Source organism: Brienomyrus brachyistius, unplaced genomic scaffold, assembly GCF_023856365.1.
Source record: "Brienomyrus brachyistius isolate T26 unplaced genomic scaffold, BBRACH_0.4 scaffold33, whole genome shotgun sequence".
Classification (NCBI taxonomy): domain Eukaryota; kingdom Metazoa; phylum Chordata; class Actinopteri; order Osteoglossiformes; family Mormyridae; genus Brienomyrus; species Brienomyrus brachyistius.
This window is the reverse complement of record NW_026042308.1, coordinates 3,036,388-3,057,208: the sequence shown is the minus strand read 5'-3', so window position 1 is coordinate 3,057,208 and position 20,821 is coordinate 3,036,388. Positions and strand designations below refer to the sequence as shown.

General features: G+C 46.3%; 1 protein-coding gene across 5 annotated transcripts in view; it reads right to left on the bottom strand.

The window, feature by feature from the left end:
* The window catches only part of LOC125721414 (NACHT, LRR and PYD domains-containing protein 12-like), a 269,652-nt gene that overhangs the window by 16,367 nt on the left and 232,464 nt on the right, over positions 1-20,821 (bottom strand). For 2 of the 5 annotated variants that reach the window (XM_048997303.1, XM_048997304.1), the window contains one exon: positions 19,086-20,799. The exons of the other annotated variants lie outside the window; for them this stretch is intronic. In XM_048997303.1, coding sequence (XP_048853260.1) covers positions 19,086-20,799 — 1,714 coding nt within the window. The remainder of the gene's footprint in view (positions 1-19,085; positions 20,800-20,821) is intronic. 5 annotated transcript variants of the gene reach the window in all.

The following is a 20,821-nucleotide window of genomic DNA, read 5'->3' as shown; positions in this document are numbered from 1 at the left end:
GAGGCCCCGGCGCTGGTGCGGGACACCGAGCACCGCGGGGGCGCCGATACTGTAGTAACGGACTTGGACTCAGACCGTGGGGACCGGGAGGACAAGCCCCCCCTGCCCGTAGTCACTGCCCCCAGCCCCGCTCCCGAGCCACGCCGGGATGGCGGACTGACAGAGGAGCCCGGCCCGGACACAGCAGGGCCTGCTGGCGGCGGCGTGGTGAGTGACTCCGCTCCCGCTGAGACAGCGGGCTGACAGAGGAGCCCGGCCCGGACCCAGCAGGGCCTGCTGGCTGCAGCATGGTGAGTGACACCGCTCCCGCTGAGACAGCGGGCTGACAGAGGAGCCCGGCCCGGACGCAGCAGGGCCCGCTGGCGGCGGCGCGGTAAGTGACTCCGCTCCCGCTGAGACAGCGGGCTGGCAGAGGATCCCGGCCCGGACGCAGCAGGGCCTGCTGGCAGCAGCGCGGTGAGTGACTCCGCACCTGCTGAGCCCGGCACTGACCCATCTGTAGACACACCGCAGTGGAACATCCTGAGCCTGAGCTGGACCTGCACTTACTGGATTCTGATAAAGATCATGAGGACGTAGAGAGTTTGGCTGATGACTTGGAAGACTCACAGGCCTCCATGGACTCCAGCACCCCTGTAGGTAGGACCAAGGTTTACTCTTTTGAGCAGATCTGTTTCTTTCTGGACAGCACTAAAGGCCAGAGAAAACCTAAGATAGAGTCCTATTTCCCTGATTTGAAACTGTTTTTAGCTTCATGTACGATGGCGATGAGGAAATGTACTTTGGACGAGCTTGATAAACAGAATCGGTGCAGCTTAAAGAAGCTGATGAGCACTGTTAGGAGTGTTACGCCACCGCTAGCAGTACAGTGGGTTTATGTTCTATGTTTCTTGTCCTTTATCAGCTCTTTTTACCAGTTTTATGGCTTCGTTGATTTTTGACTCGCTAAATATTAACGGGTGTCGCAATGCTACTAAAAGAGCTGCGTTGTTTGATTATATTGCTGTATATAAGGTAGATGTTGTGTTTTTACAAGAGACACACAGTGATGAGGGGAACCAGGCTCAGTGGCGGGCTGACTGGGGCGGCCAGGTTGTTTTTAGTCATGGCTCTTCTGTCAGTGCTGGAGTCGCTCTGCTGTTCTCACAGAGGGTCCCAGTCCTGCGACCGGTGGTTACAGAAGTTGTACCTGGGAGGCTCCTGCGTGTTCAGTTTTACCTGCATGACCTGTTGTGTATGAACCAAATGTAGGCTCAGAACGGGTGGCCTTTTTTACAGATTTACATACGTTCTTAGAGACACTGTCACAGGAGAGCGTTGTGGTTCTGGCTGGTGATTTTAATTCTACTCTGGAGCACGTGCTCGACAGGAATCGCGAGGATCCTCACCCTGGTTCAGCTTCTGTTCTGCAATCTGTTATTGAACACCATGGTCTGACTGATGTGTGGAGAGACCATTTCCCAAAGTGCAGACAGTGTACCTGGGTGAAGGTGAACTCTAACATGGTGTCTGCTGCTCGGCTGGACAGCTTTTATATAAACTATCGGAATAAGGGCAGGTTTTTAAGCTGTGGCATCGCTCCCTTCCCTCTCTCCGATCATCATTTTGTTTCTGTCACTTTCTCTTGCACTGATTTCTCCTCACAACATTGTTACTGGAGTTTTAGTAATAAATTAGTTCAGGACCACAACTTTGTACGATCTTTCTCTTTCTTCTGGGAGGTGTGGAGGGAGAAAAAAAATCACAATTCAAGTCCCTCAGTCAATGGTGGGATGTCGGAAAAGTGCAAATTAAGCTCTTCTGCCAGAACTATGCTGCATATTTCCAGACTGAACTACAGAACCGGTTTAAAAGACTGGAGGATGAGATCTTGCGGCTGTGCACAGGAGCAGAGCCTGGCAGGGTGGGAGATGCTGAGGCCCTGCAGAGGAACCGACTCCTGTTGAAAGACCTTCTGGTGGAGAGAGGGGCTGGAGCGTTGGCCCGGGCCGCTATACGAAGGAGACTGATATGGACGCCCCCCCCACCGCATATTTCTTTGGATTGGAGACGCACAGGGTAGAGAGAAAGACCTTTCGCTACTTGATCCTCCCCGATGGGTGTAGTATGTTTGACAAGCACGAGATTTTAACACTCAATAGCCTTTTATGAGACCCTGTTCTGTGCTGAGGCCTGTGATCAGACAGTGGCTGATCAGTTTCTTTGGGACTTACCAAGTCTCTCAGTCGCAGACAGACATGAGCTGGAAGAGCCTTTGACTCTGACAGAACTTACTGCTGCTGTCCATGAGCAGTCAGTCGGGAAAGCACCAGGCCTGGACGGACTGACCGCGGAATTTTATAAATGTTTCTGGCCCCTGATTGGTGAAGACTTGTTCTGTGTTTTTCAAGAAAGTGTTGATATGGGCCTTCTTCCATCCAGCTGCCGGAGGGCTGTTCTAACGCTGCTGCACAAGAAGGGGGATCTGGGACTTCTGAAGAACTGGCGGCCGGTCTCGCTTCTCGGTGTGGATTATAAGATCTTGTCCAAAGCTCTGACTAACTGGCTGAAAACATGTGTTTCGACGATCATTCACTGGGATCAGTCTTACTGTGTACCAGGGCGTTCAATTTTTGATAACCTTTTTTTAGCTAGAGATCTTTTGTCTTTTGTGTCAGAACGAGGTTTGGACGTAGATCTGGTCTCTTTAGATCAGGAAAAGGCATTTGACAGAGTGGACCACACCTTTCTGTTTAAGACCCTTCAAGCTTTTGGTTTTGGTCCAAAGATTGTTTCTTACATTAGACTCTTGTACACCAATGTGTGGAGCCTCCTGAACATTAACGGCTCTCTCACCAGGCCTTTTCCTGTCACCAGAGGGATACGGCAGGGCTGTGGGTTGTCTGGGCTGCTGTACTCACTGGTGGTGGAGCCGCTGCTTCAGGCTTTTCGAAGGCGTCTCCATGGAGCACCGGTACCTGGCATCAGCCTTGGGGGAGGAGTGACTGTTACACTTACTGCTTATGCAGATGACGTCACTGTTTATATAAGGTCCAACACGGATATGGAGGTGCTTACAGCACTTCTTGACGATTTCCAGCGTGCCTCTTCCGCTCGCGTCAACTGGAGCAAAAGCGCCACGTACCTGCTGGGCCAGTGGTCCGGGCGGGGCCCTCCTCAGCTGCCACAGCAGTGTGTATGGGGCAAGGATGGCATCAGAATACTGGGTCTTTACCTGAGAACTGAGCGCTTCATGGAAAAGAATTGGAGCGGATTGGTTGACAGGATTACTGGACGACTTCAGCGTTGGAGGTGGATTTCGCCCCAGCTCTCATATCAAGGGAGAGTGCTGGTGATTAACAGTTTGGCTGCCTCCATGATGTGGCACCGACTCATGGTGCCGGATCCTCCGATGGACCTGCTGCATCAGGTCCAGAAGGGGTTTACTGATATCTTCTGGAATGGGCACCACTGGCTCCTTTGGGGATTCTTCATTTGCCAGTGTCTGAAGGAGGGCAGGGCCTGGTTCATCTGCTGAGCGAGGTCAGGGGGATGAGGCTCCAGTGTGCACAGACACTGCTTTACAGCACCGGACACCTGCCGTGGATGCATGTGGCCCTCGCCCTGCTCCGCAGCTGCGGAGGCCTTGCATATGATAAACAAATGTTTTTACTTCCTGGAGATGCACTTCAGCTTATTGGAGTGAGTGGTTTTTATGCTGCGGTGCTGAACGCCTGGCGCTTGTTCCGGGTGGCACAGATGGAGAATGACCACTATGGCCTCGAGGAACCATTGTTTAATGATTCCTTTGTTTCCTCGCGGCTGAAACTTACAAATTCAGTCGATAAGATACTTGTGGAGTTGGGGGTCACAAGGGTAAAACATACTTTACATGCTGAGTCTGGACACTTTTTGTCACCTGACTCACTTGCTACCCAAGTGGGGTTCCGGTCTGTGACGCTGCTTGGGAACCTTTTACATGCACTTGAAGGTTCTTCCCACCAACCTTTCAGAAATATTTACAGTGGGTTCCGGGTCGAGGTGCGACCTGCCCTTCCTTCCCAGAACTGTGTGTTACCCCCTTGGTAGCTGTTGATCACAGTGACACTGGTCACATACTTTCCTTCCGGTACTTGCTGAATATCCGGTTCTCCCTGACAGGGAGGAAACTCCTGTACCATGTTGCCGTTAAGTCTTTTTTCTCTCATGACCTGAAAGGGAGGCCAGATACGAAGTGGAGGCCCATTTGGCTGCTCCTGGGGAGTTTTTGCCGTCATGGAGGCTCCTCTATAAGAGACGGCTTCCCAAACGTTCAGGGGACCTCCAGTGGAGAATCCTGCACTGCATACTGCCCACCAACAGTTTTGTGTCTCGGTTTAATGCTGCTGTTGTGTCTCAGTGTTTGTACTGTAGTGAGCGTGACACTGTTTTCCAAAAAAAAAGAAATTCAAATAAGTTCAGAATAAATAACAATAAGTGCAAAAGAAATAAAAATAGAGTAAAAATGTTAAAAAAGGAGTGACCCCCCCACACACAATTACTGATAATAATAAATGTGTAAAATAATAAAACTGATTATCATAGATTATAGATCATAGATTATTATATGCGGTGGGGAAAAGATGCGTTTTCAGCCTAGTTTTGAAAGTACTGAGACATTCAGTAGCTCTCAGGTTTTCTGGGAGAGAGTTCCAGAGTTTGGGAACATAGTGACTAAAAGCTGCCCCCTCCCTCCCCAGCCGGGTTTTAGGAATAATCAGTAAATTACTGCCGGATGATCTGACTGATCTGCCTGGGACATACCTTACAGTCATGTTACTGAGGCAGGACAGAGCTAAACAACGTAAATATTTACAAATTAGCAAATGAACTTTAAAATCAATCCTAGAAGCCAGAGGAAGCCAGTGCAGGGATGTGAGAGCAGGTGTGATGTGATCGCTGTGACTGGTGCGTGTTAACACTCCGCCAGCGGCATTCTGGGCCCGTTGTAGATGTGATCCCTGTGACTGGTGCGTGTTAACACTCCGCCAGCGGCATTCTGGGCCCGTCGTAGATGTGATCCCTGTGACTGGTGCGTGTTAACACTCCGCCAGCGGCATTCTGGGGCCGTTGTAGATGTGATCCCTGTGACTGGTGCGTGTTAACACTCCGCCAGCGGCATTCTGGGGCCGTTGTAGATGTGATCCCTGTGACTGGTGCGTGTTAACACTCCGCCAGCGGCATTCTGGGCCCGTTGTAGATGTGATCCCCGTGACTGGTGCGTGTTAACACTCCGCCGGCGGCATTCTGGGCCCGTTGTAGATGTGATCCCTGTGACTGGTGCGTGTTAACACTCCACCAGCGGCATTCTGGGCCCGTCGTAGATGTGATCCCTGTGACTGGTGCGTGTTAACACTCCGCCAGCGGCATTCTGGGCCCGTTGTAGATGTGATCCCTGTGACTGGTGCGTGTTAACACTCCGCCAGCGGCATTATGGGCCCGTTGTAGATGTGATCCCTGAGACTGGTGCGTGTTAACACTCCGCCAGCGGCATTCTGGGGCCGTTGTAGATGTGATCCCTGTGACTGGTGCGTGTTAACACTCCGCCAGCGGCATTCTGGGGCCGTTGTAGATGTGATCCCTGTGACTGGTGCGTGTTAACACTCCGCCAGCGGCATTATGGGCCCGTTGTAGATGTGATCCCTGAGACTGGTGCGTGTTAACACTCCGCCAGCGGCATTCTGGGGCCGTTGTAGATGTGATCCCTGTGACTGGTGCGTGTTAACACTCCGCCAGCGGCATTCTGGGGCCGTTGTAGATGTGATCCCTGTGACTGGTGCGTGTTAACACTCCGCCAGCGGCATTCTGAGGCTGTTGTAGATGTGATCCCTGTGACTGGTGCGTGTTAACACTCCGCCAGCGGCATTCTGGGGCCGTTGTAGATGTGATCCCTGTGACTGGTGCGTGTTAACACTCCGCCAGCGGCATTCTGGGCCCGTTGTAGATGTGATCCCTGTGACTGGTGCGTGTTAACACTCCGCCAGCGGCATTCTGGGCCCGTTGTAGATGTGATCCCTGTGACTGGTGCGTGTTAACACTCCGCCAGCGGCATTCTGGGCCCGTTGTAGATGTGATCCCTGTGACTGGTGCGTGTTAACACTCCGCCAGCGGCATTCTGGGCCCGTTGTAGATGTGATCCCTGTGACTGGTGCGTGTTAACACTCCGCCGGCGGCATTCTGGGGCCGTTGTAGATGTGATCCCTGTGACTGGTGCGTGTTAACACTCCGCCAGCGGCATTCTGGGCCCGTTGTAGATGTGATCCCTGTGACTGGTGTGTGTTAACACTCCGCCAGCGGCATTCTGGGCCCGTTGTAGATGTGATCCCTGTGACTGGTGCGTGTTAACACTCCGCCAGCGGCATTCTGGGCCCGTTGTAGATGTGACCCCTGTGACTGGTGCGTGTTAACACTCCGCCAGCGGCATTCTGGGCCCGTTGTAGATGTGATCCCTGTGACCGGTGCGTGTTAACACTCCGCCAGCGGCATTCTGGGGCCGTTGTAGATGTGATCCCTGTGACTGGTGCGTGTTAACACTCCGCCAGCGGCATCCTGGGCCCGTTGTAGATGTGATCCCTCTGACTGGTGCGTGTTAACACTCCGCCAGCGGCATTCTGGGCCCGTTGTAGATGTGATCCCTGTGACCGGTGTGTGTTAACACTCCGCCAGCGGCATTCTGGGGCCGTTGTAGATGTGATCCCTGGGACTGGTGCGTGTTAACACTCCGCCAGCGGCATTCTGGGCCCGTTGTAGATGTGATCCCTGTGACCGGTGTGTGTTAACACTCCGCCAGCGGCATTCTGGGCCCGTTGTAGATGTGATCCCTGCGACTGTTTCAAGCTAACACTCCGGCAGCAGCATTCTTGGCCCATTGTAGATGTGATCCCTGTGACTGGTGCGTGTTAACACTCCGCCAGCGGCATTCTGGGCCCGTTGTAGATGTGAAATAGATTTATTAGGCCGACCAGACAAGAGGGCATTACAGTAATCTATTCTACTAGAAACAAAAGCAGGTATTATTTTTCCCCAGCCAGCACATGACAGTAGACCCCATAATTTATATGGAGGGACGAACAAGATGTCACGATCGGTACTGGTGAACGGGCGATCGAGCGTGCAAGGATCAGTTTGGCAGCCGGAATGCGGGGTAAACAGGGGATTTATTAAGTGCAGAGCAAAGCAGGACGAGAAACGGGTACTGACACTCACAAACATCAATGACAGACAACGGGTTAGTGTACAACAGAGACTTAAATACAGGGAACTAATCGGAAAAGAACAAGACACGACTGGGCACAATCAGGGAATCACACGTGGGTAATTAGGGGGCGTGGCACACACGAGGAGCGGGCGGAGCGGGCGTCACACAAGACAAGCACTTACGAATGTTAATTCCTGTACAAAGTAAGACAATTGCAGACAGCCTTGATAACCCAGCTACGAATCCCAGCCAGAGTTCTTAAAATATAAAGAACCATTAATAGTTTTTAAATAAACTCGGCCTGACTATTAATTAATTTTACAAGCTTGTCCGTTGTCCGTTCCTACCCCTGAGCTCGGCAAAATATATTATAGGTCACCCCCCCCTTTCAAGTTTCATAGTCAGGGAACCGACGTTGCACCCCAACACGGTTGCGCATTCTGTTCACAACTTAAAAAAAATGAACGATAAAATTAATGTAGAGCTTTATCTATTGACTGTGCATGATTCTACAATTCATAGTCAATAGTTACATAGACAAATTTCATAGCCTTGTGAAGAAGATGTGTGTGTCAGTAACGCGCTCTGGCCCCATCCCTGCTAGATGTGGTGATGAAATATACAGCAGATTATCGTCGCTGCATCGCTGGCTGTCGGAATGGTGCCCGATAAATGCTGTGGGTTATACAGACAATTGGCAAATGTGTGGGGGTAGGCCTGGGATTTTGAAGAGGGACGGTATTCACCCCTCGTGGGCTGGTGCCAATCTCCTGTGCAAAATCATAGCTCATAGTCTCCAGGCAAATCGCTGACTAGCCAGAGCCAAGTCCAGGCAGCAGGCAAACCGGCATAATCGGCCTGCTAGTCACTTAGAGTCGTCACCTAGGGTTCATGTTACTGGGACTGTGTCTGTTCCCCGCACTTTTAATCGTGGAGATCTATTCCACCCTAGTGTATGTCATAATAACTTAATAATAATTAAACCAAATCCATTATTAGATAATAGGTGTAATGCAAGGTTAAAACTTTGACTTTTGAATGTAAGATCACTGGCTCCTAAGGCACTACTGATGAATGAAATGATTACTGATTTTAGTCTTGGTCCTTATGCCTTACAGAGACCTGACTTAAACCAAATGAATTCATGGCACTAAATGAATCTACTCCAGCTGATTACATCATAACCCCCGACCAGATGGCAAAGGTGCTGGTGCTGCTGCAATATTTCAGTCTGACCTGGGAGTGTCTGAGCAAAGTGCTTATAGCTTTAGCACATTTGAAATTCTTCTTCTTAGTCTTGCGAGATCATCTCTTTGTAGTTCTTCACCTCCAATCCCCATGGTTATTGTGTATAGACCACCTGGTCCCTAACCTCTAATCACCATTGTTATTGTGTATAGACTGCCTGATCCCTAACGTCCAATCACCATGGTTATTGTGTATAGACCACCTGGTCCCTAACGTCCAATCGCCATTGTTATTGTGTATAGACTGCCTGATCCCTAACATCCTATCACCATTGTTATTGTGTATAGACCGCCTGGTCCCTAACGTCCAATCACCATTGTTATTGTGTACAGACTGCCTGGTCCCTAACCTCCAATCAATATTGTTATTGTGTATAGACTGCCTGGTCCCTAACGTCCAATCGCCATTGTTATTGTGTATAGACTTCCTGATCCCTAACATCCTATCACCATTGTTATTGTGTATAGACCGCCTGGTCCCTGGAGTTTGCAGATTTTTCAACAATCCTTGTGGTCACTACTGAAAAAGCCGTGATTTTAATATTCACATGGAGAATGACAATGATCCTTTAACAACAATGTTTTCTGCTATCCTAAACTCTGTAGGTGTTTGTCAGAATGTAGTCGGGCTACTCATGCCTGTAACCACACCCTGGATTTGATTCTTAGCCATGGTGTCCTGGTGGAACACATATCTATTATACCTCAGAATCCTCTGCTTTCAGATCATTACTTGTTAACGTTTGATATACAGTATAGCCTCCCTTCGGTTCCAGGTCCAAAGTACAGTATCAGACGTTCCATTTCCTCATTAACTACAACAGTGTTTCTCAACCAACTTCCACAGTCCTTCAGCCTTACATCTGAAGCCCCGTGAGAAAATGAACTTGAACGGGTAACTGTGCACATGGAGAAATCGCTTCGCAGCACCTAGATCTTGTAGCTCCACTTAAGAAGAAAAAGCATAGAGATAAGAAACCTGCCCCCTGGTGCTCTGATCATATGTGTAACTTAAACAGGCGTCACGCAAGCTAGAGCACAAATGGGGCTCAACTAAACTAGAAGTTTTCAGATCTACCTGGAAGGAGCCTCTCTAAGTACAGACTGTGAGGTCTGTGTACTTCTCCAGACTCATTGAAGAGAACAAAAATAATCCTAAATTCCTATTTGAATCTCTGTCTAGGTTAACACAGGATTCTTCAACATTAAACTCACAAGTCTCACAAGCTTTTATGAGTGATGACTTTATTACATTTGTAATGGTAAAATAAAGATTAGACAGACCATCCAGTGCACGCCTGTAGCTACATACAGCTGCCAGCCTCCTGCTAGTCCTATGCGTACTGATAATGACACCTTTGAATCTTTCCTACTCATAAAACAGTCAGAACTTTTGAGCTTAGTTTCCTCCTGCAAATCCTCTACTAGCCTCGTAGACCCAATTCCTACAAGATTCCTGAAGGAGATTCGACCACAGATTAGCACCACCCTGTTAAATGTGTTAGACTCGTCTCTTAGGCTTGGATATGATCCAAAATCTTTTAACTAGCTGTTATTAGACCTGTTGAACCTACTGATGTAGGAAATTATAGGTTAATCTCAAATCTTCCGTTCATTTAAAAGATCCTGGAAAAGCTGTTGCTCGCCAGCTGTCTTCTTTCCTACAGAAAAATAATGCTAATGAATTATATCAGTCTGACTTTAGACCAAACCACAGCACAGAAACAGCTTCAGTCAAAGTAGTGAATGATTTGCTTATGGCTTCTGACAGTGGCTGTATATCTGTGTTGGTATTACTAGACTTAACTGCAGCATTCGATACTGTGGACCATAATATCCTCTTGGACCGGCTAGAATCTGTGGTTGGCATTAAGGAGACAGCCCTCTCTTGGTTTGGCTCCCATTTAAATGATCATTATCAGTTTGTCCACGTGATCAATGAATCTTCCAAGATCACTAAAGTCAAATAAGGTGTAGTATCACACACACACATACAACAGGGCTGAGATTCCAGGCTGCCTGAGACAAGGCCTAGTCTGGTATGAGAGGTATTCAATTCAATTCAATTCAATTTTATTTATACAGCGCTTTTAACAACAGTCATTGTCACAAAGCACTTTACATTTAACCGGCCAGAACCACACCAAGGAAGCCTGAGGCAACAGTGGCAAGGAAAAAATCACTCTAGCAGGAGGAACCTAGACTTGGAAGGGGACCCCATCCTTGTCTGGGCGACCGGGGAGCATGAAACTGCATTTATACTGAGATTCATTAGAGTTCATATAGTTATGAAGTCCCAGTTGGTTTCATGTTGTTATCTCCAGGAGTCCAGGTGCGGGTTCACATGGTGTAGAGTCGGCTCTGTATCAGCTCGGAAAAGAGAAGATGGAGAAGAGTTATTGCCCTACACCTAACCTAACCTCCGGTAGGACTAAAGTAACTATGGCAGCCTGGCTAAAAGAGAGATCTGGAAGGAGGCACAGACATGAGGGTTCCCAGGGGTTTTGGCGTCAAGCCAACCCGCCGTCCACAGCTTAAGTGATCGGCGAGAGTGGCAGGACGACAGCACCAATCCCCCATTTCACCTTTAATCTCAAATGACTATGAATCTCCAGATTTCCCTTTCACCTTAGAAAAAGGATTTAACTACCCAAAAGACTGGCTAAAGAGGTACGTCTTAAGCCTTGACTTAAAAGCAGAGATTGTGTCTGAGTTCCGAACACTAATAGGAAGTTTATTCCATAGCTGTGGTGCTTTATGAGCAAATTCTCTTCCCCCAAAAGTAACGTTGTTTATTCTGGGTATGAATAGAAGACCTGCATCTTGTGATCTAAGCGTACGATTTGGAATGTAGTTGCAAATGATTTCATTTAAATGGTCTTGCAGTGCAAGACCATTTACAGCTTTATAGGTTAATAGTAGTATTTTATAATCAACACGAAATCTAACTGGCAGCCAGTGCAGTGAAGATAAAATTGGGGTAATATGATCATATTTTTTAGTTTTGGTGAGGACTCTGGTTGCTGCATTCTGGACTAGCTGGAGTTTATTTAATGACCTCTTTGGACAGCCAGAGAATAAGACATTATAGTAATCGAGCCTGGAGGTAATAAATGCATGAATCAATTTCTCTAAGAGAGCATGTTCCTTAACTTGGCAATATTGCGCAGGTGAAAGTAGGCGGTACGGCTAATGTTAGAAGCATGTACATCAAACAAAAGATCAGAGTCTAGAATAACACCAAGGTTTTTCACAACAGTACTTGGTGTAATAGGTAGTCCATCCAGATTGACTGTGATGTCCGATAGTTTACTTCTGGTGGCTTTAGTGCCAGTAAGAAGAACCTCAGTCTTGTCTAGGTTCAGCTGGAGGAAGTTGTCTGACATCCACTTTTTGATATGCATTAAACATTCTTCCATTCTCTGAAGTTGCTGTCTATCTTCTGGTTTGGCCGATATATATAATTGTATATCATCTGCAAAGCAATGAAAGCTAACTCCATGCTTACGAATAACTAAGCCTAACGGTAACATGTATAGTGAAAATAGTAGGGGAGCTAGAACTGAACCTTGTGACACTCCGTATCTGACCTTGACATGTTCTGAGGAATCACTATTTAGATTCACATACTGATAGCGATCTGACAGGTAAGATTTAAACCAAGAGAGTGTCACTCCCCTTATGCCTACAGTATGTTCAAGCCTATGTAAGAGAATGGCATGGTCTATAGTATCAAAAGCAGCACTAAGGTCAAGCAGCACTAGGAGCGAGGCACAACCTTGGTCAGCAGACAGGAGAAGGTCATTTACTACCTTCAGTAGAACAGTCTCTGTGCTATGATGAGCTCTAAACCCAGACTGAAATCTCTCATAAATCTGGTTCTCCTGCAGAAATGATGTTAGTTGACTAGCTACAGGGTCTAGTAAACAAGTAGATGAATTTGAAAATAAAATTAAGGACATCAGTTCTGACTGGTTAACCCTGGTAAATGCTTCAAATAGGGTGCTTGCAGCATTGGCACACGCCATGGAGTATTCAAAATGTTCTGTCTAATTGAGCATATTTTTTGGTCAAAAAATTTCATAAAGTCGTCACTGGAAAATAACGCGGACACACTTTGAGTAGTAGTCTGGTTATTAGTCATCTTGGACACCATAGAAAATAGGAATCTAGGATTATTTTTGTTTATTTCAATTAGCTGTGATAGATACTCTGATTTAGCGTCACTAAGAGCCTTTTTATAGCTACCCATAGCCTCCTTCCATGCTAGTTCGAACACCACTAGTTTAGTTTGACACCACTTATGTTCTAATTTCCATGTCTCCTATTTTAAAGTGCGCAAGTCGTCATTATACCAAGGAGCAGTTTTATTTACTATGGTCTTTTTTTAATTTTACCTAGGGTGGAATTAAGCGTAGATGCTAAATAATCCGTAATGCTATCAAGTTCAGCAGGATTCGACATTAGTTTGGTTGAAAACGATAGCTCAGGGAGATTATCGATAAAGTTACTCACTGTATTTGACGTGATTGTACGTTTGGCATAGAAGCGAGTCGGGGGGTAATATTTTGAGCAAGGTAAATATTGAACGTAATAAGATGATGGTCAGAGATAATACTGGACTGAGGCAGTAGAGTCACATTATCTATATCAAGACCAAACGATAGGATTAAATCCAGGGTATGACCGCAGTTATGGGTGGGCCCAATTACATTTTGAGTGATACCCATAGAGTCTACTATATTCGTAAAGGCTATTGTCAGGGGATCATGTTCGTTGTCTACGTGAATATTAAAATCCCCCATGATTATTGAAGAGAGACGAGCAGAGGAGAACATCAGTCCCGCAGAGGGAGGAGAAAAGAAGCCAGGAGAAGAGCAGCCCGTGAGAAGCCCTCCTGAAGCCTGCCGGTGAAGGCCTGCTACCCAACAGAGAACTGCAACCAAGACAGAGCCTTTCACCTTAAAGCTTCACAAGGAGAGAGAATCCAAGGGGCTCCACTCCAACAACCGCTCCAGACGCCGCGCCTTCTTGGGTGCTACCATTCCCTCAGCTCATCACCTCTGCAACCTACTGCCAAGACCCCCTCCACTCTGCAAACAAGTAAACCAGCTTCCTTTCATTCTAACAACCTAAGCAGTCCTGCTAACCTGCTTTATGACTTTAGGGTCGTGTTTCCACAAACTATGCTTGCTTTGCAGAAAAGTATTTCCCTTTTATGGTTACCTGTTTTAAATCTGGTCACTGCATTTTTATGATACATTCTGTTTGGTTCTATTCTGTTATTTTGTGTTTGTTGTTTATGTTTAAGGGGCGGCATGGTGGTGCAGTGGTTAGCACTGTTGCCTCACACCTCTGGGTCCTGGGTTCGAGTCTACGTCTGGGTTACATGTGTTTGGAGTTTGCATATTCTCCCCATGATGTCGTGGGGTTTCCTCCGGATACTCCGGTTTCCCCCCACAATGCAAAAACATGCTGAGGCTAATTGGAGTTGCTAAATTGCCCATAGGTGTGCATGTGTGAGTGAATGGTGTGTGAGTGTGCCCTGCCTTGTGCCTATTGCTTCCGGGATAGGCTCCAGACCCCCCATGACCCAGTAGGATAAGCGGTTTGGAAAATGGATGGATGGATGTTTATGTTAAGTGTAATGTCTGTCTTATGTTAGTTGTAGTGTTAGTTAGAAATAAATGCATGTCTTTTACACAACTTCAGCCTCCGTTCATTGACTGCTCACAATAGTCCCTGCCTATGTGCGATCTGGGTACTAACCTCTGAAACCTCGCCTGAAATATCACGAGACTCTCTCTCAACAGCCGTGAGGGGAGCTTCGCTACCGATCGTTTACATTACCTGGTGATGCAGCTCGCTGGATGAGCCTTCTAATCCAGGTTACTAAGCGATACTGGTAACTAGTGAATCCCATGTAAATCTCACATTAACCGACTCACGGGGATTCACAATTGAGTTTAGAGGAACCAACCATTCGGCATAACAATTAGTTAATAAACATCATTAAATAATGATTAATTCAAATGTAATTAATTTCAAAACATATTGTTGGAGATATTGAAACTTACCTGAGCTAAATATTCCTACAATGGTGTCCCACAGGGATCAGTACTGGGCCGCTACTGTACACTGTATATATTGGTCACATTATCAGAAATCATGGTGTTGGGTTTCATTGTTTTGCTGATGATACACAGTTATATATATCTGTTAAGCCGGATGATGCATCACAGCTCTCGGTTAGAAGACTGTCGACTAGATATCCGGTGCTGGATGGCAAATAATTTCTTTATGTTAAACACAGAAAAACAGAAGTACTGTTAACTGGTCCGAAGGCGGCTCGAAATAAGTTTGACAACCTCAACCTTGGTGGTCTTCCTACCCAACCTAACACAGTGGTCAGAGATCTCGGTGTTCTGGTTGATTCAGATTTATGTTTCGATGCTCACATAAAAAGCATCACTAAAGCTGTGTTCTATCATGTACGGAACCTCGCCAAGCTTCGGAAGATGCTCTCCTTTCATGAAGCGGAAACACTAACACCTTTATAACTTCCAGGCTGGATACTGTAATGCCTTCCTTTCTGGGTGCCCATCTGGATCCTCACATAAACTTCAGCTGGTACAAAATGCAGCAGCCAGAGTTCTTACAAACACTAATAAATGTGATTATATTAGCCCTGTTCTATGCTCCCTTCACTGACTTCAAGTTAAGTCTTGGATTAACTACAAAATACTACTATTGACTTATAAAACACTGAATGGCCTTGCACCAGAATACCTTAGTAACCTGCTGGCCTTATACAACCCTCCTCGCTTTCTTCCATCTCAAGGAGCAGGATATCTGTTAGTACCCAGGGTAGAAAGAGCTACGGCAGGCTGCAGAGCTTTCTCTTAAAGAGCTCTTCAGCTGTTGAATAGTCGTCCAGCAGATGTGCGGGATTCAGGCTGACTTTCAATATTCAAGTCTAGACTAAAAACACACCTGTTTAGTTTAGCTTATAGGGACTCTAGTTCTAGCTCTAGATAACTGCTCACTCCCAGTCAGACCTATAGTGTGAGGTGTAGAGCTGGGTGGGGATCGGTGCTATTGGCTTTGGATAAACTGAACTGTCAGTCTGTCACTTTAGCTTCACACCCCCTTGTGGAATTGGAGTGCTGACATTCAGGGACTCCCCATGTCTGCGTTCCCACCTGCCTCTCCCTCCTACTTATGCTGCCATAGCCATATCTGCCGGAGCTTACATACTGCACTCACCTAACTGTTTGCACTGCCTCTAGTCTCCCCTCCTTTGGCTAATTGCACATTTTATTTCCCCTACTCCCCCTGGGCTGGAGACCCCAAATTTTAAGGATATCCTGCCTACCCTGCTGCCTGCGACGTCTCCACTACCTGTGAGTCCTTCCGGCCTGCTCACCCTTCTGCCTGTGACATCTTCCCTGTTTACCCTGCTGCCGTACTACTGTTCTCCCTCCATCTGAAGCAGCTCCAGCACTTGCCTGTCATCACCTCCCTGCCCCCCGCTTTGTGACTGACATGTTAAGATTGGGATAATGTGAATTAGGACTTTGCCATCTTGATCATTTGATGATCAAGTCCTTTGAGTCTGGTTAGGGTTAGGGCTTCCTCTGCTGCCCCCTGGAGGATGGGCTCCCCATTTGACTATGGTTCCCCCTAGGATTCTTCTTTCTAGGGAGTTTTTCCTTGCCACTGTCATCTCTGACTTGCTCACTGGGGGCTTTGGGCAGGGATGCTGTAAAGTGCTTTGAGATGATGTAATGATTTGAAAACACACTATACAAATAAAACTAGAATGAACTGAAATTGCACTCAGTGTTTGGGGGGGCGGGACTCAAAATGATTATTTATTGCAATATTTTTAAACTAAATGACACATAAACATTTTTTTTACTTATCACCCAGCCCTAATCAACAATAGACTAATTGGAGAGCTATCAGTCCTGTGAAATAGGTTTTTTAAAAAAATGTTTATTTGAATGATTTATTAATAATGATGTTTCATTCACCCCCAGGGGGAAATTGTCTTTTCGCCCCTCCCATCGTGCTCTCCATGAGACACGCCGACACATACAGTGGGGCAAAAAAGTATTTGGTCAGCCACCGATTGTGCAAGTTCTCCCACTGAAAATGATGGCAGAGGTCAGTAATTTTCATCATAGGTACACTTCAACTGTGAGAGACAGAATGTGAAAAAAAAATCCATGAATTCACATGGTAGGATTTTTAAAGAATTTATTTGTAAATTAGGGTGGAAAATAAGTATTTGGTCAATTCAAACAAGGAAAATCTCTGGCTCTCACAGACCTGTAACGTCTTCTTTAAGAAGCTTTTCTGTCCTCCACTCGTTACCTGTCTTAATGGCACCTGTTCGAACTCATTATCTGTATAAAAGACACCTGTCCACAGCCTCAAACAGTCAGACTCCAAACTCCACTATGGCCAAGACCAAAGAGCTTTCGAAGGACACCAGGAAAAGAATTGTAGACCTGCACCAGACTGGGAAGAGTGAATCTACAATAGGCAAGCAGCTTGGTGTGAAAAAATCAACTGTGGGAGCAATTATCAGAAAATGGAAGACATACAAGACCACTGATAATCTCCCTCGATCTGGGGCTCCACGCAAGATCTCATCCCGTGGGGTCAAAATGATCATGAGAACGGTGAGCAAAAATCCCAGAACCACACGGGGGGACCTGGTGAATGACCTGCAGAGAGCTGGGACCAAAGTAACAAAGGTCACCATCAGTAACACACTACAACGGCAGGGAATCAAATCCTGCAGTGCCAGACGTGTTCCGCTGCTGAAGCCAGTGCATGTCCAGGCCCGTCTGAAGTTTGCCAGAGAGCACATGGATGATACAGCAGAGGATTGGGAGAATGTCATGTGGTCAGATGAAACCAAAGTAGAACTTTTTGGTCTAAACTCAACTCGTCGTGTTTGGAGGAAGAAGAATACTGAGTTGCATCCCAAGAACACCATACCTACTGTGAAGCATGGGGGGGGGAAACATCATGCTTTGGGGCTGTTTTTCTGCTAAGGGGACAGGACGACTGATCCGTGTTAAGGAAAGAATGAATGGGGCCATGTATCGTGAGATCTTGAGCCAAAACCTCCTTCCATCAGTGAGAGCTTTGAAGATGAAACGTGGCTGGGTCTTCCAACATGACAATGATCCCAAACACACTGCCCGGGCAACAAAGGAGTGGCTCCGTAAGAAGCATTTGAAAGTCCTGGAGTGGCCTAGCCAGTCTCCAGACCTCAACCCCATAGAAAATCTGTGGAGGGAGTTGAAAGTCCGTGTTGCTCGGCGACAGCCCCAAAACATCACTGCTCTCGAGAAGATCTGCATGGAGGAATGGGCCAAAATACCAGCTACTGTGTGTGCAAACCTGGTAAAGACCTATAGTAATCGTTTGACCTCTGTTATTGCCAACAAAGGTTATGTTACAAAGTATTGAGTTGAATTTTTGTTATTGACCAAATACTTATTTTCCACCCTAATTTACAAATAAATTCTTTAAAAATCCTACCATGTGAATTCATGGATTTTTTTTTCACATTCTGTCTCTCACAGTTGAAGTGTACCTATGATGAAAATTACTGACCTCTGCCATCATTTTCAGTGGGAGAACTTGCACAATCGGTGGCTGACCAAATACTTTTTTGCCCCACTGTATACAGGTGAGAGGAAGTTTGGGGGTCGCAGCGCAGGATCGGCCAGCATCCAGCACCCCTACAGCTCAAGGACTCAGTGATGACATCACTCTGCCGGCCAGGAGATCTGAACGAGTGACCTTCCGCTCATGGACACAGAGTCTGAACCCAAAGAGTCAGGCACCACACTCAGTATTTACAGAAATGCTTCCTACAGCATCCAGAACTGAAACAAATATGAGTGGTTTTCCCACTATTAATGAAAACTGGACCTTTCTGCATGATGCTGTATCTTTGGTTATTTGTTACACAAAGGATGGTCGTGGAAATCTTGTCTTTTTTGTTTTTACTACATCACTACCTTCAGTTAATATAAACTAGATTAAAAAGGAACCTTGTTGATAAAAGAGGGGAAATAAATTACATATATACATATTCATTTTATATTTTAGAAAATGTTTATCTATGTCTGCCTGACTAGATGTGTCGTCACATCCTCAGCCAGGTGCAGCTGAGGCCAGCAGAGGGCGCCAGTGAGCAGCCAGAGACAGCAGTCATATGGAAGCTCCCAGCTCTGGGCTCCATCACATGAACACGCCTGCTGACAATAACACTCACATACCACTGATACACCCTGTGGATAAAGAGCCCTCACTGTTTCTATAGCAGGTTAGGATGCTGTGCTGTGATCAGAAGGCAGACTGGATGGGAATGGAAACGTAGTAACAAACAAAAAGTGACATCACTACCTTCAGTCATTATAAAGGCTGTGGTCAAGATTAGCTACTGCTATACAAACAGCTATAGCTGTGATTATCAAAATAAAACCCACTTATTAATCCATGAGGAGAAATATATAATATATATTACACATTTCAAACAATATTCATGCATTACTGCCAGACCAGACATGATTTCCCATCCCCACGTCACTTACAGAGCCGTCCTGGAGTTCTTGACCACAGGCAGCAGCCTGCAGTGCTCTTCATCTGATCTGATGTATTTCTTCAGATCAAACACATCCAGCTCCTCATCTGACATCAGCATCACAAAGGCCAGAGCTGAGTACTGTGCAGGTGAGAGGTCATCTGCTGAAATGTTTCCTGAATTCAGGTATCTTTGTACTTCCTCTACTAGAGAATTGTCACCCAGTTCAGTTAAACAGTGGAACAGGTTGATGGTCCTTTCTGAAGATAAATTCTCCTGTATTTTGTCCTTGATGTATTGGGCTGTTTCCTTAATGTTATGTGAGCTGGTTTCTGTTGGCCCCAGTAGCCTTTGTAACAGAGTCTTCCCGGAGTGTGTTGAGAGGCCCAGGAGGTAGCGGAGGTAGAGGTCCAAGTGTCCATTCTTGCTCTCTAATGCCTGATCCACTGCAGTCTTCAGCAGGTCAGCTGATGAGTTTGACAGAAACACATATAAAGCAGCGAGATACTCCTGGATGCTCAGATGCACAAAGCAGTACACCTTCTCCTGGTACAACCCATACTCCTCTTTAAAGACTTCTGTGCACACTCCAGAGTAAACTGAAGTTTCAGCAACATCAATGTCGTTCTCTGACAGATCTTGCTCATAAAATATGAGTTTGCCTTTCTCAAGGTTGTCAAAAGCAAGTTCACCAAGTTTCAAAAGGAATTCCTTGCTGTATTCCTTAAGCTTAGTTTCATGGTTTTTCATATACTTGTCATTTTTTAAACTTGTCTGAAAGATCAGGAAGTGTGTGTACATTTCAGTCAGAGTCTTTGGAATTTTTCCCCTGTCAGTCTCACTAAAAAGCCTCTTAAGCACAGTGGCTGAAATCCAGCAGAACACAGGTATGTGACACATGATGAAGAGGCTCCTTGATGATTTCACATGTGTGATAATCCTGCTGGCCAGGCTCTGATCATTAAATCTCTTCTTGAAATACTCCTCCTTCTGGGCATCACTAAACCCTCGTATCTCTGTCACCTGGTGGACACACTTAGCAGGTATCTGATTGGCTGCTGCTGGCCGGGAGGTTATCCAGAGAAGAGCAGATGGGAGCAGATTCCCCTTAATGAGGTTAGTCAACAGCACATCCAGTGACGTTTTCTTTGTTACATCAAACCAGCTCTCATTGTTCCGAAAATCCAGAGGAAGGCGACACTCATCCAGACCATCAAAGATGAACAAGACTTTATACCTAAACAGCTCAGTGGGTTCAAATGATTTCAGTTCTGGGACAAAGTGGTGAAGCAGTTCAATCAGTCTGTATTCACCCTTAATCAAATTCAGGTCCCGGAAAGGAAGAGCAAATATGAAGTGAACATCCTGGTTTGCTTTTCCTTCTGCCCAGTCGAGAATAAATTTCTGCACAGAGACTGTTTTCCCGATACCTGCCACCCCTTTAGTGAGTACAGTTCGGATAGGTGTCTCACGCCCACATAAGGGTTTAAATATATCATTGCACTTGACTGTAGTATCTTCTGTTCGCCTTTTCTTGGATGCTGTTTCAATCTGTCTCACTTCATGTTCATCATTCACTGCTCCAGTCCCACCTTCAGTTATGTAGAGTTCTGTGTAAATCTCACTGAGAAGTGTTGGCTGTCCTTCCTTAGCTTTCCCTTCAAATACACACTCACATTGCTTCTTAAGTTTACGTTTGATTTCCTGTTGCAGCATGAGCTGTCCTGAAAAGAAATGAGAGGAAAA